This window comes from Arvicanthis niloticus, chromosome 20 (assembly GCF_011762505.2).
Source record: "Arvicanthis niloticus isolate mArvNil1 chromosome 20, mArvNil1.pat.X, whole genome shotgun sequence".
Taxonomy (NCBI): domain Eukaryota; kingdom Metazoa; phylum Chordata; class Mammalia; order Rodentia; family Muridae; genus Arvicanthis; species Arvicanthis niloticus.
In genome coordinates, this window is record NC_047677.1 from 30160968 (window position 1) to 30188958 (window position 27991).

General features: G+C 36.3%; 1 protein-coding gene across 3 annotated transcripts in view; it reads left to right on the forward strand.

Moving 5' to 3' along the window:
* The window catches only part of Ctnna3 (catenin alpha 3), a 1449584-nt gene that overhangs the window by 1288968 nt on the left and 132625 nt on the right, over positions 1–27991 (forward strand). For all 3 annotated transcript variants that reach the window (XM_034524718.2, XM_076917155.1, XM_034524719.2), the window contains one exon: positions 10374–10466. In XM_034524718.2, the coding sequence (XP_034380609.1) occupies positions 10374–10466 (93 nt within the window). The remainder of the gene's footprint in view (positions 1–10373; positions 10467–27991) is intronic.

Below are 27991 nucleotides of genomic sequence, written 5' to 3' on the forward strand. Positions count from 1 at the left end.
CTGAAGGAGCTGAAAGGGTTTGTGGCCCTATGAGGAGAGCAACAATACCAACCAACCAGAGCTCCCCAGGGTCTAAACCACCAGCCTGGGAGCACATAGGGAGGAACCCATGATTCCATCAATATATGTAGGGGAGGATGGCCTTGTCAGGCATAGGTGGGAGAGGAGATCCTTGGTCCCATGAAGGCTAAGCACCGAGTGAGGGGGAATTTGAGGGTGGGGAGGTGGGAGTGGTGGGGGTAGGTGGGGACACATCCTAATAGAAGCCGGAGGAGGGGGGATGGGATAGGGGGTTCCTGGGTGGTGGGGAGAATGGAGTAAGGGGATAAAATCTGAAACATAAATATAATATTCAATAAAGAAAATTTCAAAAAAAGAAATACATAATAAAATTACAAATTTTCAAAACAACAACACCAAAAATATTCTGGGAAGTCTTGGTGCTCACTATGGTGACTTGTTTTAAAACAAGCCAAAGCAATTGATACACATGCATATAAGAATATCGCCTAAGGTGCAAGTTGTAGCGAATGCAGACAACAAAAATATGAAACTGAAAACTCTAAAATTGAGCTAAAAATTTCCTTTATCCAAATCACACAGTGTCTTCACAGGAAGATGCATATAAATTATTTTAATAATTCATCAAATTTGTACAAAACTTAGTAAACAAAACTTGAACCCGAATAATTTCATACCTTATGTAATTTGTGAAAAAAATTACAGTATCCGACAGGCTTCAATATTCAATGTTTTATGTGGGCTATGTCTCTAAATATTTTTGAATGTAATCTCTAACAGTTCACGTTATTTTATTTTCTTTGTCTTACATTATAATGAAAGCAGTATTTGACATCCTCAGATTTAAATAGAATAACAGCACAGAGCAACTGATGATAATTAACTCAAGCTAATTCTCTCTTCTAGACTGTGGCATAATTTTTCATCTTGCTACATTGTTAACGGTGATACATGTCCAAAAATTGTCTCTATTATTATAAGTTAATTTCAAGAGAAGATGGCATTTCAAGAGACTAGATATGGTTTCTTGTTTCTTCATAGTTGCATAGTTCCTCTTCAGGGAAAATGGAGAATGAAATATTATTGGGAGGATCATATTGAATGTAATAACAAATTATTTGGGACAGATAGAAAATGTATTTAAACAGTGAAAACTGGAGTTCAAATAAAGACCCCTGCTGAAGAGAGCTTAGGTCTTGTACTGATTTATAAAAAACCTTATTTTTAAATGAGCATTATTTGACTGCTTGGCTATATTGTACACACAAGTCACATAGCAATCATATTACCATTATGTCTTGCTTTTCTCGCCTCAAACTACATTTATGTCCCTCTGAAGATCTTTCCCTTGCTGTTCCTACTTAAGCACCTTCAAAGAGAAATCTCATGAACAGAGTTTCTGTCAGCATATTTCTTTTTAAATTTATAGTAAATTAAGCGTTCCCTTAGTACAAATCTATGACTTCTTAAACGATAATGGATATTGGTTAAAGAATTTTAAAATGAAGTTGTATTTCCTCAATGTATTTAATCACTAGAAATTCTTATTTTATGATTCCAGCTCTTACTATTTTGGGTCAGATAGTGGTTAACGACACTGTTACATGTTAGATGAGCAGGTGAGGAAGGGAATGCACGTTTGTTTGTTTGTTTGTTTGTTTGTTTTATTGAACTATTGTTGTATATTTAACATTTAGCAAGCAGGTGTTTAGTATATGTCAGTTAGCATTTTCACATGTACAGGTATCCAAACCTGAAATATCAGTGCCCCAGGAATTTATGGCAGGAGTAAAATCTCACTCACGTCGCTTTACAACTTGATACTGCCTTTAGCTTCGAAACAACTCCCAGGGTAAAGTATCCACTGTCCTATATTAGTTGGACTATACAAGGTTTGTACAATTTGCCTGATTTTACTGAACGTACCTGTTTTTTGACTCTCATGCTGCTATTTTAATCAATAACCTATTCTGATTTGTAGAATAACATTCCAGTAAACGGATATACAATTTATTAAATACTTTCTTTTTAAAGGTCATTTATTAAATAAATCCTTAGTGGTTGTGACCTGTCCAGGTCTGTGGACACTACAAATAAACTATGAATACTTGTGTGTGAGATTTTATGTGAATAAGTTTCACTTTTTTTGAGCAAATATGGAACGGGGGGGAAAACTGATTCTCTTCTCTGTACATCTAATATATAAAGAGACATGCATATTGTTTCATAGATTTTCCATACTATGTTTGTCTCCCTACCTATCCTAGTTCCACTGCTTGGGACAAATATCTCTAGATATAATGCAAACTACATGCCATGAGCCAATTTCATAGCCACTGCAAGTGCCTCCATTGGATCCCGTCCTACACAATGATAGATTCCCTTACTTGTTTGAAAAGGCTTTTTAGTTTGGGGACTTAACAATTTCTTTATATAACAGTGTAATTCTTCCTTAGGGGTTGTCCAAACATTTGCTTTGTTGCATTTCAGTGTCATATTTTATACCCAAGCTGCAAGCTTAGTCTACTTTCTCCTGGCAGTGTAGGGAATTCTTACGTCCCATAAAGCAAATTTCAATCCATGAACTGTGAATAATATGTGCAAAGTCTACTACACATCTGAGTTACAGTCTTACTGAACAGCATCTCCCTAGTAATTTGTAACTTCTTTCTTATTTTTTCAATTATTTTTTAATTTCAGTACCCTACTTGGAAGTATAGTATGACTGAAACCCAGCTGGTGTTTCAAATTTTCTTACTAGATGAATTTGGTTAGCACTACTGGTATTGTACTTAGTAGCCAAATGACATCTGAAAGCAAAAGTTTTCTTGAATGCAATGTATATTTGCAGTAGGAAGGAGAGCCATAACTCTCCATTCCCTCAAAATTGTGGCTAGAAAGTATTTTTATAAATCTGTTTTCCTGAAGGCTGAAAATATGATCCATGTATTGATGGAGTAACTGCTCTTACCAAGCCATAGACCTAAGACAAGGCAATGTAAGAGAATTGCATGAGGGAAGGGGAGGGACTTTTCTGCCTGGGCTATTGCACTCCCTTTTAATGTCTGCTGTGAAGAGGAAGACAGAGGCTGCTACTTTCCCCACACTTGGTATGCTGTGTCTGTGTCAACCTCAGCTTCAACCATGAAGCAATAACAGACATATTGAATGATGCTCTGTGGTCCTGCTCAGCTCTTACAGTCCTGCTGCATGCCCGTGAAATGGCCTATTGAACCTTAAGCAGATCTCCTTAATGACATTTATTGTTTTTATTTTTCCCCTGCCAGGGAAAACAATAAATGGGCATCGTAAACATTTAGAACCAATCCATTTCAAAGTGAAAGAGCAACATGTACTATTTCAGAGCTCATAGACGGTAACCATTAGCATCTACTGATGTGTTTTCTTTGAGTGTTTTTTTTTTTGCACGCATACACATGTACATACATTCACTTAAAATTACATGATACCTGGTATTCAAGTACTATTTCTTGTGCAACTTGGTGTTTCCAAATACTTGGTTTGTCCTGTTCTTCAAAAAGGTGTTTAAGGCTCTCTATGTCTTCAGTCATATGCTCGCACATGTATGTGCACTTTCTTTGCAAGTACACAGTCCTTGTATATCATATTTTAATATCCTAAATAAAATCTGTAGACATTTAAAATTTGTTAAATTATTTTAAATTGTTTATGTAAAGGAAAATTACATATATATACATATATACACATATATATGTATATATATATACATATATACACATATATATGTATATATATGTACATATACATATATATATATGTATATATATATATATATATATATATATATATATATATATATATATATGGTTTGGTTATGAAATTTGATGCAGAAGGTGAGCTATTTTTAATTTTATGAATTTCAGTCCAATGTTTTATTTCTTTCAGAGTAAACTGTTTTCTCAACAATCTGTTGTCCAGTGTGCATTGTCCTGTGCTGTTTCACCACACTATAAGAATTTTATCACTTCCCTATGCTTTCTATTAAAAATCAGAATATATAGCAGAAACCACAGGTATGTCCTAGACTGCTTTCTGTTCTTTAAGTTTTGCTCATCAGTATACGTTAATTTGGATTAAATTAAAAAGAAAAAGAAAAAAAAATGACTTGGGAAGTTTTCAAACCTGCCGGTACACTGATGTTCAGGCTGTGAGGGAAAGTGTAATTCACCTCCACATTGGTGTATATCAAAACAAGGGAACCAGTCTAGAAATAAAGAAAACTTCAGTTTTGTTTGTAAAGTTATATCTAGTTGTTGGGAGGGAGCAATGAAGCAGTGAGGCACACCCAAGTCACCACTTTAGTAAAGACACTATGTTCACCATGTATAGAAATGACACGAGGTAGGTAAGGAGACTCAATCAAAGTGAGTCTTGTCTGATGCTCAGTCTATAAATTCTTATCTACTTTGTTTTCTAAGCAGCATATCCGTGCTTTTGAAGCTATGTATGAGTGTGCACATGTGCAGGTGCATATGTGTCTCTATATATGTATATATAGATATATATAGACATGTAGACACAGACATATAGACATATAGATACATATATACATATACACACATACACATACATGCATCATATATACATATGCATCAAATATTCATATATACATATGTACACAGGAATACAAACATATTCATATATACATATATGTACAAGTGTCTGTAGAACCAAGAGGCCACCACAGGGTGTCTTACATAATCATTCTCCATTTTATTTTTGTGAGGTAGTCTCTCCCTGACCTCGGATCTCACATTTTGCTCCATTGTCTGGACAGGAAACCCATGGATCCCCAGTCTCTACCACCCCAACTCTGGATAACAGGGGTATGCAAATCTGCTTTAGCCTGAGTGTTTAGAGAGCCAACTGTGGTTTTCCTGCTTTCATGGCAAATATTTTACTGACGAAAGCATCTCCTTAGTCTCCTTAAGGCTTTTGTAACACATACACAACTTTTTAAATTTCTCAAGCTTGTCATGCAATTGTGACCATCATGTACCTTGGTCCATAAAACAACTTTTGGGCCCTGCTTTGAAGTTGCCTTTATTAGCTATGTGATATGATCTACAAAGTATAAGGGTTGGTCTTCTCTCCTGTGATAGAGAAATAACAAGAATTAATACTATGTTAATTGTTAAGAGTGGATGAGAAAAGAAATATGGGCCCCATTTTGCTGATGAATTGTACACGAAGAGCTTAATTAAACATGACTGCCTTGTTTTCCTTTTCTCTGAGTGAAAGAATCTGGAGATTTCTACCATTTGAACTTTCTGAAAATATGCTTTCACCCAAAACTCCATTATCTTTCATGGCTTCATCTGTCTTTCGTGTCTTTATTCAAGCTTCCAGATGGACTCATCATGTGACTGTTTTCATAAATTAGGAATGCCCCTCTTAGGATCTGAGCTACATTACAAGCTCAGTTGGTGGCGGAATGAGGACAGTGATCTTGATGATGTCACTTTCATTTATGACCCTTCTGCTGAGTTGATCTGTGCTTTTTGTAGTTGTTGTGTTTTATTGGTATCTCTGAAGTAGAGGAATGGCTGCCCACTAGGGTCCTGATAGAGAGACTAAGGCTGTGATTTACACTGTGTTTACATCAGAATTATTAAGAGACCCTTCTATAAATTTGAATAATTATCATTATTCCTTTTAACAGGGCAGAAGGAGCTATTAGAAGATTAGTTGGGAGAGTAAAAATAGGGAACTCTGTCAGGGAACTCACAGGCTTGTTGAATGTTAAGGATAAAAATTTCAATTTTGGCTCAGGGGTGTGGACTTTCTCCTCTCTCTGTGTGTACCTCCCTCACATCTGTCCTTTCTCTCTTCCTTTATTTTTCTTTCATGTTTCTTATCTTGTTTTGTGGCTTTTTCATGATCATGAATTTTCTTTTGAAAACTTTAGTTTTACATTTTAGAGATGCGTGTTTAATCATAAGGCCACTTATTCCCACTCACTGTGAATGCAAAATGAATAAGCAAGACAATGTTAAACAATAATAAAGCACAGACCTTCTTAAGAAAGAAATTTACCATCTATCTGTGTATATATCAGCTATTCATGTATGTATCTATAATTTTTCTGCCCCTGAAGTTTCAGGACTCCTTCTGCTGTTTCCTTGCAACCTCGAATAAAATTCTCAAAATGCATGTTTTCAAGTATCATACTTGATGGGTTTTTTTTTTTTTTTTTGCTTTTTTTACATAACTAAAATAAGAACTTCTAAGAAAAATCAGGACAATTTATAATTATAAACCTCATTAACAATTCAGTATTTCCTATTTACTGAATAAGTAAGATATAAGTAATAAGATGATATTTCAAACATCATCTTATTTTGTCTCTTGTACAACCCTGAGGAATTAGGACATATGTTTTCTGTATCATAGGTAAGAAACTTAGGCTTACCTCAAGTCACTTTGGGGCGAATTCTGAGAGGAAAAGATGAAATAAATTTCCTGAGTGTTCCGCGCCCCTTTTCGAGTCCCCTTCGCCAGTGAAAGAGACACGTGAGGCAGTGTTCGGGTGGTTACTACAGTGAGGCTTTATTCTTGTATCAGCAGAAGCGGAAAAGACCCCAAGCCCGGAAAAGGCACTGCTACATGTACCCTAGAGTGGTGTGTTCACTTCTGATTGGCTGTTCACTCATTACCCATAATACGCCCCAGAATGGGCAGTGACTTTGGGGGGCTTTTTGCCTTTTGCACCTGCGTAGTTAGTTGTTTACTTGTGGGAGCACAGGATGCCTGCGCCATCTTGTAATGGCGAATGCTGTCCCGCTCACGCAGCTCCTAACACCTGAGTTCCGATATGAGAAACAACCAATAAATGCTCAGAACTACTAAAGACTCTCGACAATTGAGCCCCCTTTGTTTTGTTCAGATTTAGATACAGTCCACTTTAACGAAGGTAATTCATCCTCACCATTCCTTAGTGTACACTCAAAGGTGAACCCTTGGGAAAGCCACTTAAGATCATTAAAATAAATGTCAATTAAAAATCTCCATCACTGGTTTTATAGGGAAAACAAAATATGCAGAATTGTATTAAATTCTACTTAACATAGTCACAATATTAAGGCATAACTATACAAATATAGCTACAAGCACTCAGTAAGCAACATGTCCAGGCAGCATACTATTTGGGGATACTGCAGTAGGAGGTATTTAGTGGGCTAAGGTCTCAATCTGAGAATAAATTTGGATCAACTTAGAGGCATCTTAAGTTTATTTGTGAATAAATACTTGTGAAATATTTGTGAAAAGTTTACAGGAATTAGATGATAGTCCAGGAGGAAGAAAACAAATGAGAAACAATCTTGTTATATCACAGCTGTCTATACGTTAGTCCTTACAGCATCTCTGCATAATTGATCTGTATAATACCTTTTGGGCTTAGGTAATATTACTGAAATTCTGGTCTGAGAAAAGCAAAGTTTTAAAAGGTTCACAAAATGCACATTGTCCCTCATTGGATGGCTAGAGTTTAAATTCAGATTTGCCTTGTTCGAAGTTATTGGGTCATTGTACTCTACGGCATTACCTTTATGGTGGGTCAATCTCCTGTCACTGATTGCTAATTGACTGGAAACAAATGCTTGTAACGTTCTGTGCATGTGCTGAGATGGTTAGTTTAACTGTCAACCTGACACAACCTAGAATCTCCCCTGGACAAGAGTCTGAATGGGAAATTATCTATTCAAGTTGGCTCATGCACATACCTATGGGGAAATCATATAATTGTTCGCTGATGTGGGAAGACAGCACCCATTGAGGATCACACTATTCCCTAGGAAGGTGATCCTAGACTGCATGAGGAAATCGGTTGCCGAAAGCAAGTAAGCAAGGATGCATTTACGATGTCTTTGCTCTGGACTGAGACTGGGATGCATTGTACTTGAGTCTCTGTCTTTGCTTCCCCCAAAAGAATTGAGTGTAAATTAGAATTATAAGTCAAACAAATGCTTTTCCACCAAAAGAATTGATTGTAAATTAGAATTATAAGTCAAACAAATGCTTTTCCACTCTCTGTTGATATTCATCAGGACATTTTCTCACAGCAACAGAAATGAAACTAGAATACACACTAAGCCTGTGCTGTAGCACTAAGCATACCGCCAGCCTCTGAAGTTTTGCCTTTGTAAAATCACTAGTTAAGAAGAACTCTACTTTAGAGATTGTCACATATTGTAACCCACCAACCCAATCTCCCTTCTGTAAAAATGCATCTTATTATTTCCATGACTGGCCTTCAAGCCTGAAAAAGTTAACACATATCCTGGAAAGTGATTAAAGAAATATCATTTCCCAGCTTCCACTTAATTTAAACTGTTATAGCATGTATTTAACTTCTTATTTCACAATGCCTTCCAACCACTTGCCTTACTGAACAGGAAATGTTGCCAGCAAGCGTTTTGAACACTCTCCCACTGATTTTGCTCATGAAGAGAAGAGGTCAATTTTACTGGCTTTGCAAGAAAAACATTAGTTTCATGTTACAGAAAAAGAAAGCACAGAATATGTGGGTGTAATTGGTAGGGTTTTGTCTCTTCCAGCAACAAAACTAGTCACTGAGATTTCTGAAAGCAGTCATGGTTTTAGTTACTTTGCTTTATTTGGAATGAATAGTGAGACTATGCTGCACTAAAGGATGAGGCAACCCATGGAATAAACAAATTTATAGCAAACAGATTGCAGTGGGGGCATCAGACAATCTTCAATTAAAAGCAACAGGATTCAAGAAAGGGGATTTGCTCCACAAAATATATGTATATGTCTGCAGACTTAGGCAATGTATCAAGGAAAAAAGGAAAATGTGTCTTCTGAAAACTCTTGTGAGAATACACAAAATGGCTAATAGTGAAATGTGTGGGTTTTATAGAAGTTATCTTCTGTTGAATTCATGCTATTAATACATGGGAAGAGAGAATCAATTGCTCCAAGGTCATTGTTACTTGTAACTGCACTAGATCTATGCATAAAGAACCAAAATCTGAGCATGTTGGAAGTCTAAGTGAATGGAGACTATTTATATCTACTAGCAGACATGAAATAAATATAAAGAATTATCCAATGAAGCAATGAGGGGTACTCATTACAAGTGTTTGAGACTAGAGACTGTGTTGCTTAATGATGCAGGAAATGATCAATTATCCAGAGTCAATAGTGAAAAAGAAAGTGGTACTTTGTTTCAATATATCAGCTAATAATCAACTGTCTCATCTTCAGATTGGTACCAAGGGAAGGAAGACTCTGAACAACCATAGAAATATCTGAAATACTATATAATAAACAAAGTTTAAGGAAAATCGGAATTGGTCTAAGTGTGTCAGTCTTTAGTAGCCACATCTACAGTAGAGGCATCTTTTAACTTTATTAAAAAAAAAAAAAAAACTATTTGTTCCTGGATTTTTCACCTGCTGTCATTACTTCAAGTACAGATTGAAATGAATATCAAGAATTAACATTTGATAGGTATACAAGGCCACACCTACTCCAAAAAGGCCACACCTCTTAATAGTGTCAATCCCTGGGCCAAGCATATCCAAATTATCACACTCCCAGAAAGTCAAGTTATGTTATATTTCATGTAAGTTCCTAGAAAATGTAGTTTCTTGAGAGTTGGTGGTGGCATCTGGTGGCTGACTGACTTAATGAAACTTCTCTGATTTATGTACTATACTACTAAGCCCCTTGGTTTAAAGCAGCACTATAGTGGATCGTCAGATTGCTTCGCAGTGGCTGAAGATTCTATCTGATCTCTAATTTTCCTACTGCTCCAAATTTATTGGAATTAATTTATAGACAATAACGTTCTTCATTTTTAAGTAAAATACCATATTCATATAGTCTATAGTAATCATCATTTATCTAATTCCAGAACTGTCAACATCCCAAAGGGAAGATCCACAGCCATTTAAGTCATTTATTTAAGTCTCCTATAAAATAATCAAATTTGTTTCCAATAGATGTGCATATTCTAAAATTTTTCTTTTATGTTCCATGAACTCTTTATAATTGGCAGCTTTCCTGTAACACGATACAATCAAGGTTCACCTGCCACACAGCATGGATAGCGATTTGCCTCCTCTTTATGAACAAATTTTACTTTACTGTATTTTATATGCATTCTTCAGTGGAGTTGTTCCTACTTTTGTCTATGATAAGGTTGAAGTTTTATATGAGTGGCTGGGGTTGGATTTCAAGATCATATGTCCACTCAGGGTCACATTTCTGAGGTCCTACTGACTCTTCAACATGGTGGCATGTTTTAGCTTCAGCAGCTATATTCTGCTTTATTTTCACAGACTCCAGAGGAACTAGAGGATGTTTCTGACCTTGAAGATGACCATGAGGTCCGCAGCCACACCAGCATTCAGACAGAAGGGAAAACTGACAGGGTAAGTCATCTACAGAGGGCTATCTCTTAGCTGTGGGTAGTCTCCGTCAATCCAGGAAGCCTCTCATTCATGAAACAGTTGGATCTAGATCTGACTCTCTGAAAACAAAAATTAAAGCCTTAGACTTTAGGAGTAGCAGGGTAAGAAAGTATTTTCTCTGTCCTGAGAAGTCAGCCTGAGGGCTCTAAGGTGTCGTAGGAAGTCATTCCTTTCTGCTACTGATTTTGTGTAAGTCACGTGAATATGAAAGTGAAATTCATACATGTCTTGGTTCAGAGACTAGAATGCAGGGTTTTGTAAATATAGTCTGAAAAGATAGGAAATAAGATCTTCTACTGAGTCAGCAATGGGGACTTTTTGTCTTGTCTTCAGTACTATCTTCTGCACCTCAAAACACACATATGCATGCACACACGCACACAGACAGGCAGAGAGAGGAAGAGAGAGAGAGAGAGAGAGAGAGAGAGAGAGAGTGAGAGAGAGAGAGGAGAGAGAGAGAGAAGAGAGAGAAAGAGAAAGGAAGAGAAAGGGAGAGAGACAGACAGAGAGACATAGAGAGAGAGAGACAGAGAGACAGACAGAGACAGAGAGACAGAGACAGAGACAGAGAAGGAAAGTTTTTTCCTGTAACTTTTGTGGTAAAAATAGCCTATGTTTCTCTTTCATCTGCATATATTTTTATGAAAATAAATACCCCATATATTACCAAATAGTCAGAAACTATTTGGTAATATATGGGGTGAAGCCTCCATCTTGAGAGTAGATTTTTGCTTGTTACTTGGTTTGTTACTTTGCTTAGAGCTAATTCATCCCAGGATCTATCTGGAGCACATACTATCTAAGTATTGTTTTCTTAAAATCTAGCTGTTATCATTGTTAAGATGTGGAGTCAGAAAGTAGCAACAAATAAGAAATGTGTTTCGCTTCTGGCAAAATCTGCTCCAGTAGCTAGTGGAGTATGCTTGTGTCATTGGGATCAAGATAGGTCTCAAGGCTGACAAGCCATTGCTGCAACAAAGTTTGATTAACAAAAAGGAAACATTGCATTTGGATAAACATGACTGTTTTTTACATTCAGGATTTACACACGTACACAACGAATCCTTTGTTTAGACACTTCAGATTTCTTCATTTAGAAAATGAGGACTGGATCATATGTTTTCGTGTTTCCTTGGTAACTTCAAATAAGATGATATTTATGGAGTTGTTTTATAAGCTTTAAAACTTAATAATGGAAAGGTAAAACTTGTCTTACCTCTATGTTTATTCATATCTATGTGTCCTGGTTACAACCCAATTAGATGAACCCCATTGGGCCTTTCATAGGACTGCTTATATTTTTAGGATCATTCAGAAATTTCTCTACACTGTGGAATTTCTTCCATCTGTAAGATGTCTATAGCAATCTAGTTTCTCTTTATTGACTCTGTATGAAAACCTCACCACAGCCAGTAACAAGACTGTTCCATCTGCTAGAAGCAAAATTCTATTTCACCTAACACACGCCTCTGCCCCTTTATTTTCCACTATGTATATTGCAGATGACTCAGGTATTCTTTCCATCCCTTCCTAACCCTCGCCTGTAAATATGATGTGAAATTCCTTTGTAAAAATGAGTAGTCATTATGAATCATATACCTCTACTTATGCTCCTTTGGGTCTGGTATTCACATTCCTCAGACTCATTCATCACCAGCACATTCTCTTTCATTTGGTGATTGGAAATTCTTAACTATAGTTTGCACATGTGCTCAATGGGTCCCCTTTGAAAATGATGAGTTTAAATGTATATAGTAATACGTAGCTTGATAATATTTGTTTGGCCGTACTTCTAAATCATTATAATCATGTTATGGCAATAATTAATATTAATCAGGGGTTTCTCCCTCACCTTTGATCATTCAGTTCCCAGATAGAAGACATAAAACCTTTATATTTATGTCAAGCTTTATAAGCACAGGGCTGGGCAGATATCTACCCTCTATGCTATTATGTCTTCTTCCTTATTAATAGCCCTGAGTTATAACTTGCTGTGTTCCACCTGGGCTTCTCTTCACTCCAGTTGGCCAGCCCTCATGGTTATGTTTCCATAGCTCACCTATCTTATGATGTCTTCTCCTGTCTTCACCTTCTCCTTCGCTTCCCTTCTCTTCCGACCCCAAGTTCGGGAATAAACCAAAACCTTGCCTAGCACTCTTTTGCCCAGCTAAAGGCTGTTGGCATCTTTATTGAACCAATAGTTATAAATTAAGGAACAAGGTGATATAGCATCACTTGGTGTATGTGAGGATTCCCTCTTCCCTGAGACACCCAGAACTTAAGGGTCAGTATTTAGCACTACAATATATTGCAAAAGGCCAAACTCAACATAATCCTTCTCAAACAATTCCAATCCTTGGAGACTAAGCATTCAAACATATGAGCCTATGAAGTCCATCGTCATTCAGACCACAACAATAACTTTTTTTGATAAGTGAAAAACCTTTTTACAATCAGACATTTGATTATTATTCATATGAGGTTTTTCTTAGGACCTAAAACTGCTAGTATAAATTCTATATTAGTATAGAGATGAGCCACCAGTACCATGAACAAACCTGATGTAGTCCTAAGGGAATAAGAGACAGAAACCAACTCAGAGTAACAAAGTTGTCTTAGTAGTAGGATCTTGTCATAGTGAAGTCTACTTGTAAACAGTAAAAATACAACTTTTAAATTTACTTATTTCATAATATACACAATTTAACAGCATGTTTTAGTGTATATCGGTCTTGTAAGTTAATTAAAACCTACATTATCTTTAAATTAGGCTATGGCTAACCAAAAAAAAAAAAAAAAAAAAAAAAATAGGAGAAGCCTCTCTCTAACATAAATCACCTGACCAGATCCAAAAAATTGTTTTTAATAAGTTTCAAAATCTTGGCTAGACATTCTATGTCCCCAATACTTTCCTATTCCTTCTAATGAGATGGTGATGCCTTGGCTCTTACTCTTGTGTCTGAGATCTTATCTTCTCATTATACTCAGAATTTTTGTTTGTTTTTGTGCCCATTATACTGCTTTTTTAAATCCATTTCATGAATACCAACACTTTGGGGAAATATCATAAGATCCGTCATGGAATTTTCTGAGACTCATCTGAATGATTATACCCAGCTCTGTGTTAAATTCATGGTCTCTAAGAAGACAAGTATCTGAATTCCTTTTTGTTCATTGCATGATGAAGAACTCAACATATATTTTTCTTTTTTTTCTTTTTGCTTCTTAAATTATGCACACTCTGTTATATTGGACATGCACTAAGAACCAATTCCAGACACTACTTAGGCATTGAGTGACAGTTATTTATTATCATTTTATTTTCTGTGTTTCACTCCTAGTAGCTTTGGCTTAGCATCATCTGTTATAGCTGTCATCAGCTGTAAATGCCATTGGGTATTGTAAAGGTCTGTAACTAAAAATAATGATTCGGAGTCTGCAGACAATGAGAGACAAATATTAAATGACCAGTAGTGCTTGCTGTATGAAGTGGCAATTGGAGAGCCAAGCAAACATGATTGTCTCAATATTGAGCACAGGAATTCTCTAAACCAATGGTGTTATTATATCTACTGAACAGGTCCACAGTGGCACAGGAGCTTGGTTATATAATAGATTTACAGAAGATTGTTTACAGAGCTTATTTTGTACTCTGTTCATGCTTTAATCAAACATAATATAGGACTTTAAAAAATATTCTTATACTTTCAAAAGGAATGAAGCAGAAAAATAAATTTCCCTTAAGGTTTATTACAGACTTACTCCCCAAATTTATGATAGTAAAGCTTTTGTGATAAGAAAAGGTAGATACCTTTTTTTAGGATAGGCTATACCCAGGCTAAATTATATTTTTGTATAAGCATAGCAGTTCTGAGTATTGAGTAATGCATTGTAGTTCACACAGCATCTTTACGTTTCTATTTTGGTCTTTTAAACAAAAGAATTGACATTAGTATTTATTATTTTTCTCTCCTTAATTGTAGAAAGTGGAGAACATGATTTGAAGAATTTAAATAGTTTATGCCAGTCATGTTGATTGTGACAAAATCACAGGCTTTCTGGCCTCATGCACACAGTTTCTAAAACAGCACATTTATTGTGTAGATTAAAGCTCTAAAGACTCAGTATAAAATTGATAGTACAACTCTCCCCTGGGAAAATGATTTATAGAACCAAAAATCATGTCATGAAATCAATCATTCCTGTAGTCTTGTTTTTTTAAATACCTATTTTAATAAGCATACTTAAATGTTATAACCTCGCTTCTAGCCCACTACCCACGAGAAGTAGTGGAAATGAAGGGTCAATAGGGCAAACAAGGATGTGGACCTGTTTAGAAATAGTTCTTTGGGGGTAAATCCAATCTGTATTTTCAAGATATCAGCAGTTTTGTTCACACAAATCAATAGTAGTAGCTCAATCCACTCACAAACACCATTCATGAATCAGCAATGGCAGTCTGATACAGAAGAAACTGTGAGGCTTTGCCATTTGGCCTGAGTTCGAGGAAGTGGCAAGAAGCCACTAGAATACTAATACTACCAGAAATTCTTTGGTGCATTTGTCTCTACAAAGTCATGACAAATGATCAGCAAAGAGTGGCAAGGTGAACTAATACCACACAGTGTCACCAGCAAGATCAGTATCAGTAAAGCCCAACAAAGACCAGCAAAGAGTGACAAGGTGAACCAGTGCCACACAGTGCAGTCTACTGTCTGTTGGATTATATTTATACCCTTTCCAAACATGACATGCTCTCTCAATCATCTGCTCTAGCAAAACATCACATGCCCTTTTTCCAGGCAGCTTCCAGGAAAACACCATGTATCTGTTCTCAGCAAAATGTCCTCCCATGTGTCAGCTTCAGCAAAAGCATCCTCTCATAAGACAGTTTCCAGAAAAATAGCACATGACACAACTTATTCTCCAAAGAAACCAGCAATTTCCACTTCTCATTCCTACTTGAATCTTATAAATTTCTAAATGGCCCAATGCTAGATCTTCTATCAATTGAAAAGTTAGTTTGATGATCTACATTCAGCATCTACCTGGTAATGCCCATTCACTCACAATTTTCTGTGGTGGTTTGCTTCCTCTTGATGAATGGGGCTTTAGGCAAATAGAGTTGGATAGTAGGAGATTTTTTTTTTTTTTTTTGGTGGGCGTGTGGGCAATAAACTCAATTCTCCCATCATGAAACTCACAAGAGAAGAGGCAATTATGTTGTACATGACCACTATTAAGCTGACATTGTGTTTTGTTTCAATAATATAAAAAAAAGGGAACTCTAATTCTCAAACATGTCCCTGATTTATCTTCTGCAATTGGGACAACAGAGGCAGTAAATTGTTTCAGCATTAGTAAGGGAGCAGCTAAAGGAATGGTCCTCAAACCTTGTTGGGTGACAACTACATATTTAAAGATGCTTAATAAAGTGAACTGAAAGGATGTCGTTATTGAAATGCAGGGAAGAGTGATCCAGCTTCTAGCAATGCCAACAATGTAGAAGCCATACTCTTGTATGGTATTTAGAGTCACATAACAATAGATTCGAGTCTTAGCTGTATTACTTACAACAGATGTCTTTGAAAAAGTTCTATTTCTGATGCTCAGTTTTAACACTTGTAAAGTTATAATGGTAACTATTTTATGTGGGCTTTAATAATAAATTACATATGTGAGAAATTAATTCAGCTCTTGCCATAAAGGGTATATTCTATCAATTGGTATTTTATGTTCTTCTGATATTATAAGATGGCAGTAATCTTCCATAATTTCACTTGTTGGGGTTTCATTGACCTTCAGCTAAATACAGACAAATATTTTTCAAATGGAAATTTCCAGAAATAAACAATTCATAAATTTTAAATTACATGTACTTGCTATTATTCCATCTTACATGGGAGGTAAGTCATTTTTATTCAGCCCATCCATTCTGTGTCTACCACCATCTGTTTATCCATAGTGTTGTTATTTTAGTGCTCAGGTCAAATTTATTGGTATTAATATTTCAGCACTGTACTTGAGTAAGTGTTATTCTACCTAAGAATAGTGGCCTTAAGGTTGAAGAGTAGCAATGCTTGCAATTTTAAGAGTGTATTTCTATAAGTATTCTATTTTGTTACTTGATGAAAATCAATAATATTTATAAATTGGGCATAGGAATGGCTTCTATACATATAAAATTTAATACCAACTATAGCTTTAGGCATCCATTGGAACACGTATTCACTAGCTAAGGGACTACAGTAAGACACTTGCTTTTATGGTACTGAACATTTTGACATCTTAAATGCCCTGCTACCAAAAGTCTTTTGAAGTAGTTTGTTTCTGTTTTGCTTTTTGAAAAAAAGTAAGGCATCTGGAGACACTTCAAGGGTTTAAAAGGAATTTGCCTTTGATGTGATTAATGGATGAAACCAGAATACATGCGATCACATAGGGTACAATGGAGCTGAAAGAGAGACCAAACAATTAACTCTTTACAGTAGACCAAACAGAGAAAACATATCCTAGAGTAGTTAAGTTCTTGGGTTTTTCATTGTTGGTTAGAGGCCTGGTCTTGTCGTCTAGGAATTCTTTGTAGTGTTTCGGTAGCTTAGCAATTTATACAATCTGTCTCTAACAGAGGTCTCAATCACATTTGTAAGGTTACATTTTATTTTATTTTCCATCATTTATTTATTTCTCCACTTTACATCCAAATTGCAGTCCTTCCTCTCCTCCCAGTCCCCATCACAGAATCCCTTCCCCCATTACTTCCTCTTCTTCACCTCTGAGAACAGGGATCCCCACCCCTGGATATCAATCCTCTTTGGCACCTCAAATCACTGCAGGGCTAGGTACAGCCTCTCACATTGAAGCCAGACAGGACAACCCAGCTAGTGAAGCAGGATCTACAGACAGACAACAGAGTCATGGTAAGCCCCTGTCCCAATTGGTCAGGACCACATGAAGATGAAGCTGAACATCTGCTATATATGTGCAGGGGTTCAAGTCCAGTCCTTGTACATTGTTTTGTTGGTGATTCAGTCTCTGGAAGTCCCCAAGGGTTCGGATTAACTGACTCTGTTAGTCTTCTTCAGGAGTCCGTATTCTATTCAGTTTTTTTCAATCCACATTTTTTTAAAGGCATGGTATTCAGTAACTGTATATCCTTACAAAGATAGTCATAACTTCTGATAGAGACAGGAAAGGCTCATGCTGGTAATCCCAAACACCTCAAAGTTTCACAGAAACCGAATTCCTATTTTTTTTTTAATGATACATAGTGGTTAAAGGGAAGAGACTGGAAATCACGTCCTAATATTGTCATGTTAGAGACAGTTTTTCCAGGTAAACATTTAAAAATTACCCCTCTTTCTATACTGGCCCAAGACGTACCCAGTGTTTCTTCCCTTCACCCACACAGCTTAAGGAAAAGTAAAACCTTAAGTAGGTCCTGTCTCCCACAATTAAACCAGATTGTGGGAGCTTACAAATGAGAGTTGGTAAAGGGGGATTCATTCAGTAGTACTGAGTAAAGCCTGAGGTCTTTTTCTGAAGGTATCTGAAGCTGTGATCTCTAACGGCTGGAACTGTTTGTGTCTACTTTTTATACTTACATGTTTAATTTCAACCATTGTCAGTTCATCTTTCAGCATGAAGTTCTGACACTTTTAAAAGGGCTCCTGAACCATATAAATTACAGCTCAAATAAATGTACTTGTGAGTTTATCATATATTTATTATTTACCCAGGAGGATTTCATAGCTTGGAAGCCCACTCTGCTCTAAGGAAACATTGCTGAGACCACTGAGTCCTTATCAGTTCTATAAATAGAACCAAATTAGAAGAGGAATAAGAACAGTTGCCTAGGTTACTGAACACAACCTCAAAATGTCAACAGTATCAAATGAATTGGAGCATATCAAATCTTAAAATGATTCTTGGTGGGTTAAGAAAAGAAAAAGTACCCATGTTCACTGCAAGTTCATGTTGGTGATACAATTAACTACCTCATTACTGCTTGTCTACAGGCAGTTAGTCGAATGTCCTGCACTATGGGAATATGAAAAAAAAAAAAAAAAAAAACAACCACAGATGGGTCGTTTATTGAAAATAAAGAATGGAATGGTTTTTAATAAGCCCTATTTATTATCTGAATATGCTTCCAATAATAAATGTATTCTGAATTACCATACAGCATATGAAGAGATGTGACCTCATTACCTTCTTCGTGATATAATTTGGCTTCGGTTATTATGAAAAACAGTGCAAGGAGATCTGGCTAAAATTACATGGTACAGCAGCCCTTCCACAGAACACTGGGACCTTCCAGATAATAAATTTCTTTTATCTCAATTTTGCTTCTGGCAATCACTCTGTTTTTTGCACATCTTTTTTTTTCTCTTGGGTTTCTTGTTTATAGACAAGTATGTGCATTTGCTTGTATGTTCATATGTACATGGATACTTGAGCATGTGTGCAGTTGTGTGTATTCATGATGAATGTGTGAGGTTCAGTGGCAACCTCCACAGGTCACATTCAGCTTTAATTTTAGAGACATGCTCTATTATTGGCCTTGAGCTTGCTGGGAAGGCTTGGCTACTAGCTGGCTACCTCTTGTTCCCACCTCCCCAGCATTGTTGGGAATCACAGGTGGGTACCATACTAATTGGTTTTCTTACAGGTGAGATATGAGGAACAGGGTCAGGCATGCATAGTTAGCTCTTTACTGACTTGGGTTTTTCCTGGCTCCATCTCTGTGTTTATAAACATCAGGGTTCATTTTATCTCTGTTCTGTATCCTGAGGTTCTCCAGTTCTTCCCATTTTGCCTAGACATTCTAGTATAGTACCAGGATTTGTAATGTCATTATCTCGCAGCTCTAATTAAATCTTTTTCTCCTATGCTCTGCCTTCACATGAATACAGACCTGCCTGTTTCCTGTAATTCCAAGGTTAACTGCCTCAATTTACCCCCACAAACTTACTCAAATTATACATCGTTGGGCAATTTAAAAAATTAAACAAATTCAGTTCTAAATCTAAGAGTAATTTTTTTAGTCCTTTCATACTTTGTCACAAAATACAGTCTTCTTTTTCTAACTTATTTAGATTTTTCCTAGACTTATATCTGATTTCTATAATGTCTACTATTAAGAACTTGCATCAGGAAAGATTTTGGTCTAGGCTACTGTGGTATTAAACCAAAGTCAGAATAAAGACTGTGCTCCAGTTTGCTTAAAAAAAATGGTCTGAAGATTTTTCAAAGATGAAATTACAGGAGTAGAGTATTATTTCCATTGTTAATTAGTTTGACTACCAGTCAACTTATGGGTAAATTTCTTTCCATGGTGAAATGTTTCTTTTGAAGTTGGGCTCCTTCCCTTCTGAAAAACTGGGGAAATGGGAGAGAATCTGGCTTATCTCACTTTCAAATGAATGGTTCCCACTTTCTAGAAAAAGACATTTGTATGCTATAAAATGGACAAGCTTTTAAGAATATTAGTTTCACAAGGAGGCAAAGTCATTTACAGTCATAAATATTATAAAGAGGGTGTTGTAACAATGGGGAGGTAGAGAGTCCTAGAGTCTTATTTGGGAACTACTGAAAGTTTATTCATGCTCAGGGGAGCATAAGGACATTCTGGCCACATCCTTAGTTCAGGCCCTGACATGGTCTCCTGCATCAGGTCCTGACATTGTCTGTTTCTGCTTTATTATCTTTCCTTCTCTATCTTAAACTTGTGTGATGTTTTTAAAGACACTTGATATTTTACCATATTTAGAAAATAGGACTCTGGGTCTGAGTGCCATTTCTTGTGCTGTTCATATTAAGTTCAACCCATCACTGCCCTGTGTAAGAGACCTCTAGATTAGGTGTTTGCTTCTATCTCCCACATCTCAGTGCAATTGTTCCTTCCAGTCCTACCTCTTTCTATATCAGCTACTGCTAGGCATTTGTCTTCCACTCAAGAACTTATCTACCTGTGAATGTCATAGTCACCTTAACACCCCCTTTTCCCCCTCTTCACCAGTAAATACTTATTCTTCTGTAGAATTCTACATTGGCTCAGAATTTCATACCTTAACAGTCTCACTCAATCATGCATCAGTGATACAAATATCCTCACATCATAGCATTCATTGTTAGCATGGAATTTCTCATTCTGGATTTTGAACTCTAAATTGGAGTTCTCTCTATTAACCTATTAATACAAGGAAACATGCTTCTCTCACTGCTTTCAAGTTTAGAGTGATAGGCTATTTTGTTGTATATTGATGTATTGGGTTTGAATGTGAAATGCCCCCCCCCCCCCACTTTCATGTGTTTGAACCCTTGGAGCCCAGCAGGTGGTGCTGTTTTGGAAGGCTATGGAATACCTTTAGGTGGTGGAGCCTTGCTGGAAGAATTGGGTAACTGGGACAGGCTTCAGGATTATTTAATAATCTCACTTCCTGTCTGCTCTTTGTCTCTTGGCTCAAGACAGAAAGTAATAGATTCCTGTCATGTAGGCTTTGACCACCATGGCAAACTTTATCAACTCACCTGTGAAACAAAACATCCTTCTCTGTTTTAAGCTGTTTCTTATCAGGCATTTGGCAACAGCAACAGGAGAAGTCATGACTGCAGGTGGTAAGGCAAACTCCCCCTGAGGTGTATTGTTTTAAAAGAACTCCAGTTTCCAGCATCTTGAGCTGACAATGTAAGCAGATCCTGCCTTCCTAATTATTTATTTGAGCTAGCTAAATCTTATTTTAAATTCCTAGCATACCACTCTAAATTGCTGAATAACTACTTACAACTTATGTCCATGAGCACTGGTAACAATAATTATGCCCCTTTTGCAAAACCATTCAGGTGCCTTTTCATTCCTAGCTGTGTAAGATACACAAATCTGCAACATGTCCCCTGTCCCCAACCAATAATCCACCATAACTCTAGTGAGCATGGCTCTATCCTGGGCTTCTGGAGAGCTTCTGAGATTTTTCATTAAATCAAGATTATTTGGCATTTCTGTACTAACTTATTTTGCCTATCATCAATTTTGTTTCAGAATTTCCTTCTTTTAAATAGCATTCCATTGTGTGAGTCCACATGTTGCATTTCCACATGTAGGCATTTATTTCATAACGTACATCTGATCCCTTACCTCAGGACTAATGGAAAATATAACAGTGGACATGGGAATATGAATGGCTTGTGGGTACATAGATTTTAATTATTATTATATGAATGTCTAGAAGCAAGACTGATGTGTGATATGTTAACACTACTGTTACTTTTTTTTTTTTTGAGAAAACTCCTTATTGTTTTCTTTTATATGCTCTATTAGTTTTCATTCCAATTGTGTTTTCCCACAATTTTACCTATCATCACTTTGATAAGAGTCATTTTAACAGGGGCAAGATGTTAGCTCATCTTTTCAGAATTTCACTGAGGGCCAATAAACATTACTTTTCTGTATGTCTTGGTATAAGATTTTCATGTAACTTGTTTATTTGCTTGCCTTCTCTTCATTCTAAACCCTTCATTCATTTTTTTCTATTAAGCTTTTTGTTCCGACAATTATGCATTCTTTACCATATGTGTCACTGGCAAATATTTTCTTCCAAACTATGAATTGTTGCTTACTTTCTCCTTGTCATGTGGAATCTTTTAATTGGCTTCAGTTGGTTTTGTTTTCATCTTTGTCGGCCGAGCTTTGGTGTCATGTTTATTCATCCTTTGTATGGATCAATGTCAGGAATTATGCCTTTTATACTAGGATGTTTATGGATATTTACATTTTAATAAAGGATTTGCTGTATAATATGTATGTTGTGCATGTATGTCAGAATCCATGGGGTGTATGTATGCAAGTGCACATGTGTATCTCAGACACTTCTTTGCATGTGGATATCAAGGCCAAAGATGAACGTTGGGTGTTGAACTCTGGATTCTTCTCAACCTTATGTGTTAAGTCAGGGACTCTCACTTAACTGAAATCACTGATTCAGTTAGCCAAGCTTGTCCTAGGGATTTCCTGTCTCAGCCTTTAAAGTACTAGAATTGCATATGGGCTACCATGCCAGCATGGCATTAATGTGTGTGGTGGGGATCAAAATTCTAATCCTCACACATGTGTGACATATTGTTTACCCACCAAACCATCCCGCTAGCACCTCAACTCCTATGCCTTTTAATGTCAGGAACTATATTTTACTCCTTAATTTGTTAGATCTTTGCATATGGTATGGACAAATGGACAAATGGACAAATGGACAGTCTGTTATTTGTGTGTATCTAGGTTTCACAGCAAGATCATTACAAAAATATCTGTTTTTCCTTCACTTGTATGATAGACACTTATGCCAAAAATTGACTGAAATAAATATGAGCTCTTTTGCTCTTTCTCTGTTATGCTGCTTCACTCTCTAGTCACTGTGTCTGTTGTTATGTTTGAACCATGCCGCTTTTGACTATGATAGGGTTGTGATCGAATTTCAGGTTAGACAGGATAATGTATACATTTTGAATCTTGTTTTCTTATGATTATTTTTATTTTTTATGAGCACTGCTTTACTAGCCTAGAACAGACAGGAGACTATACTGAAATTCAGAGAGAGTCACATGTCCTTGCCATGCAAGTCCTGGAACAGTAGGCATGCATCACATTGTACTTTTGGCTCAAAATAGCTTTCATTAGTTGAGAACTGTTGCCAATTTCATGTAAATTTTAGAGATTTTATCTTATGTATATGGATGTCTTGCTCACATGTGTTTCTGTATGCTACAATTTATCCTGAGAATATAGAGGCCCCAGAAGGGAGTTTAATTCCATGGATTAGATTTCCTAGTCACCTTGAGGATGCTGAGAATCAAACATGGATTGTCTGGAAGGGTAGCCAGTGCTCTGAACCACTAAGGCATTTCTCTAGCACCTTTCCCCCAATTTCCTTTTTGAATAGTTTGTTGTTTTAAGATACAGTATTGATTTCACATTTTGACTTTGTATTCTATAAGTTTAATAAATTAATTATCTGTCAACCTTAGCAGTATCTTAAGGAGCACTTTAGATTTATTTTCTGTATTTAATATTGAGAACATACTGTAGCAAACTTCTTTATTCTATTTCGGTGCCATTTATTTATTTCTATTCTCTGACTGCTCTATTCAGAATCCCAGTCCTATGTTAAATTGAAGTGGTAAGAATGCCCATCCATTTCATTTTTCTAATCTTAGTAGAAAAGAGTTTGGCTTTGATCATTCATATGTCAACTGCAGCTTTTAAGACATAGCTTTCATTGTATGGAAGTACATTCCTTCTGTGCTTAATTAAATATTTTATCATGAAGAGATTTCAGCTCTATCAAATTCTGTCTTTATTCTATACCTTATAATCTGGTACCAAATTCTCTGTCCATATCATCTCATGATCTTTGAGCATTCTGTAGACTAGTGTTTCCCTTGAGTCTGAATGCGTGTTCCTTCCTATGTCTCCATGGTCTGCCTTCTACTTTCTTGATTTTCCAATTCTTGAAATCTGTGAGATGAGCTCAACCTTTTCCCACAAAGTTTTCTTACTACTTTAGTGTCAGTTGACTTAATGATTGCAAATGTAAGAGAGGATGCTGTGAAACCACTGAATTATACCTCCCTGTGGGTAGAAAGAAACGTTACTGCGAATCCACTGCCAAGAATATTAGCTCCCTGGGGACAGAAAGAACAAAGTGGTAGAGAAGGCAAGCAGAGTTTATATGACAGTCATCGGGGAGGGATTTTTGAGTCAATATAGGCTGTTCAGATTGACTAGAATCTATATGTGTTTGATGATGTAGTTGACCTTGGGGGTAGATTAATCAAGGTAGTATTTTTCTTGGGAAATGGAAGCCAGACTTTAGACTTCTGTTTACCCATTCATAATTTTTCTGTTTACCTGGTTATAATTCTTCTGTTTAGGACATTGCTACCAACATTGTCTTTGTGGGGAACCCACTTTTATCAATAACTGCTCAAACACAGTCTAAATTGTTATTTACTGACTAGGTTAAATAGCAAATATTCCTTAAAAAATTAATATAATACCAGCACTCAAGAGGCTGAGGCCAGAGGACCACTAGTTCAAATTTAACAAGATCTGTCTGGTGAGTTTGAGGTGAGGCCAGCCTGGGCCATATGATGATACCAGTCTTTAAAACTTAAATAAAAAATCTTTTAAAATGTTTATCATAAGCCAAATATTAGTAATCGTAGCTGGGAACACAGATGTAGTGTATATTGAAAAAAGTGTTTAGCTGATGAAGACGTTCTGTGGTCTTTCGTATCTTCACAGACCATAAGGAAAACCACAACTCCACCAGTTATACTGGTGGGGGCATCAGGTAGGTAAGCATGAGTATTTCCTATGGATTTTCTATCTTATAGCTTTCTTTTTTTTTTTCTTTTTTCTTTTTGGATATTATATTTATATTTCAGATTTTATCCCCTTACCCCATTCCCCCTACCACCCAAGAATCCCTATCCCATCCCTCCTCCTCCTGCTTCTATGAGGATGTGCCCCCACCTACGCCCACACTCCAACCTCCCCACCCTCGAATTCCCCCCAATGCGGTGTTCAGTCTTTACAGTTGGCAGAAACTAGATTCTTCTAACATGGAGATACCTTAGTCCATGGGAAAACATTAGGCCAGATACAAACATTAATAGTAAAGGGTTGTTAAAGTACAATAACTTTGTGTCTCAACCTATATCATTCCATCTTCCAAAAGCAATATGTGATAGCAGCCAAGTGTAAGTAAGTGGTCAGCAATAGCTTCTTCAGAAGGATCCCAGTTTATATTTTTTGTTTGTTCACTTTGGAATTACCATCTCTAGACTCTCTACCATAAAATAATACACTCAGCTTCTTTTTTGTTTTATGTAAATTTCTTACTTGGTTTGAAATCAAATGCCATCCTTTTTTAATGTTATGAGTCAGTACCTACAATTTTAGACAGAATACTTTAAAACATTATGTTCTCTCAATTCATAACTTCTCATACTAGGTTGTTTAAATAAATGTTTCCTGAAATTTCAGTCTAGGAGAGATTATTATTAAGTATTTTAATATGCTCTCACTTTTAAATAATGAATCTTTATTAAAATGAATAAATTTTATCCTGAATTGATTACTGGGAAGTTCTACATAAAAATTAATGGGTGGTTATTATTTCAATGCCTTGTCCTTAGCCCATTCATTTTAGAAATGATTAATAACAATACAAATATTAATTTTTAAAAGCACAAGGGGGAAGAGAGATGGCTAGCAGTTAATAGTCCTTGATGCTCTTGAAAAGGACCTGGGCTTAGTGTCCAACATCCATATTAAATAGTTCAGAACTGTCTGTTTTTTCAGTGTCAGTGAGTCTGACATCCTTTTCTGGTCTCTCTGGGCACCAGCATACTTGTTGGATATACACATACACCATACACAAATGAAACTATACCTTTTAAAAATGGAAAAATCACCTATTATATTTCCCATAACCTACTTTTCTTATTAAAATTCTAGTTATCCAATAGTATTTTAGGCTGAGACAAGGTAGCATGTCCAGGGTAATAATGTTTTCAGTAATTGTAAATTCTCTGACATAGCCTAAATTTATCTATTGTTACACTTAACAATGCATTGGCATTTATAAATTGTTTATGTACAGTCTTTTCCCCAAAGTTAAAGACCATAAATTTTTATATGGAGTTATTCATAATTTCACTTGGGAATAAATTTAAATGGTATTATATGACCTTCCTATGTGAAATCCTTGTTGCCTAGGAAGCATAACCCTCTACCAAATTTTGGAGTGATTTTTTTTCTCACTGATACAGTTTTAGTATATGGTATAGAAAATAATAAAACTCTCAGAATACGACATCCTTATTTTGTTGGGGTTCCAGAGAGTAGCAAGAACCCAAGCTTGACATCTATCCTTGAGAACAGTGTTGAAATCAAAGAAGGAATTTTATGCACAGAGGGATCATCCCTGGCAGGGCAGAGGTCAAGTGACTTAAGAGTCTGTTCTCTCTTGCCATTACTTGGCGAAGAGAAACATTAAAGATCATGGATTTTTATACTGGAAGACTTAGAATATACTGGTGTGGTCAGGAGCTAGAGATCATTATCTCAGGCTATCATCCCAGGACTGGCACAACATTGCCAAGGACTCTATCTTTCCAATCCATCTATTAAGACAGTATCTATTTATATGGTGCTGGGGCTGGAGGTAGACCCCCATTATGCTTGGGGATGAGTTTTAGTGATATCAGCAGTTATAGAAGATATTAGTCACTTCTCTTATTGCTAGGGCCAAATACATGAGAAGTGCATACTTAAGGTAAGAATGCATAAACTGATTTAAATTTTGAGTGTGTACAGATCATCCTGACAGCCCTGATTACCTTGAATCTGAATCATGAGAGAGCCATAAATGCTGGTTCCTGGTTCCTTCATCTTTATTCAACCCATGACCCAATCCCAAGGAATAGTTTTGACACACTTAGGGTACATCTCCCCAGTTCCTCTGACTCTCCAAACTCAGAAATATGCCTAGGTATTCATCTCCTGGATCATGCATTCTGTGATGGTGGTTCCCAATATAAATAATTGCTAGTCCACCTCTTATCAAATTAACATCCAAAAACATCACCTTAAGATTATAACCTTCCATTTTGTATTGTTTACTTTTTGTGGCCATGACTAAATACCAGAAAAATAGCACTTTAGGAAAGAGAGTTTTAATTAGTCTTGTATTTTGATGCTACATTCCACCACAGAATCATGTGACAAGAGCTTAGGACAGTGGTTCAGATTTTATCTACAAACAGATAGTAGAAAGAAATGAATGTTTTGCTCACATCAAGGCATCCGTTTTATTTAGTTGAAGACCCCAGCCAATGAAGGATACCATAACTAGGGTAGATATTTTTTTTCTACCTCAATTGACCTAATCTAGATACCCCATCACACAGATGCCCAGAGGTGTGTTCTATGGTTTCTTTCTTTCTTTCTTTCTTTCTTTCTTTCTTTCTTTCTTTCTTTCTTTCTTTCTTTTTTGATTCCTAATAATTTGATTATCAAGACTAGCCATTGAATACCCATTATCTATACAGGCTCATGGGCACATCACAATATAAAGTTCATTCACTGATACTCTCCACAGTTTTTAACAATTTAAAAATTATTCAAAAGTGTAAGTAGAGTGTCTTTTGAGAATTGAGATACATATTAACCATGATTCCTTATAACATTAAAATAAAACATATACAAATACAAAAAACAAAGACACATACATTATAAAATGCTGGGGAGTAATGTCCTTATCCCCATCTGAAAACTCATGATCCATCCCTTTACTGTCTGTCTTTCTCTTGGCATTCTGATCTTCCAAACTTTCACTATAGTGGCCCATTGAACTCTGCTGAGAGCATTCTAAGGATCTTGAGAGTTTCTAAACTATATCTCTATAAGTTCTATAGAGTTGGCA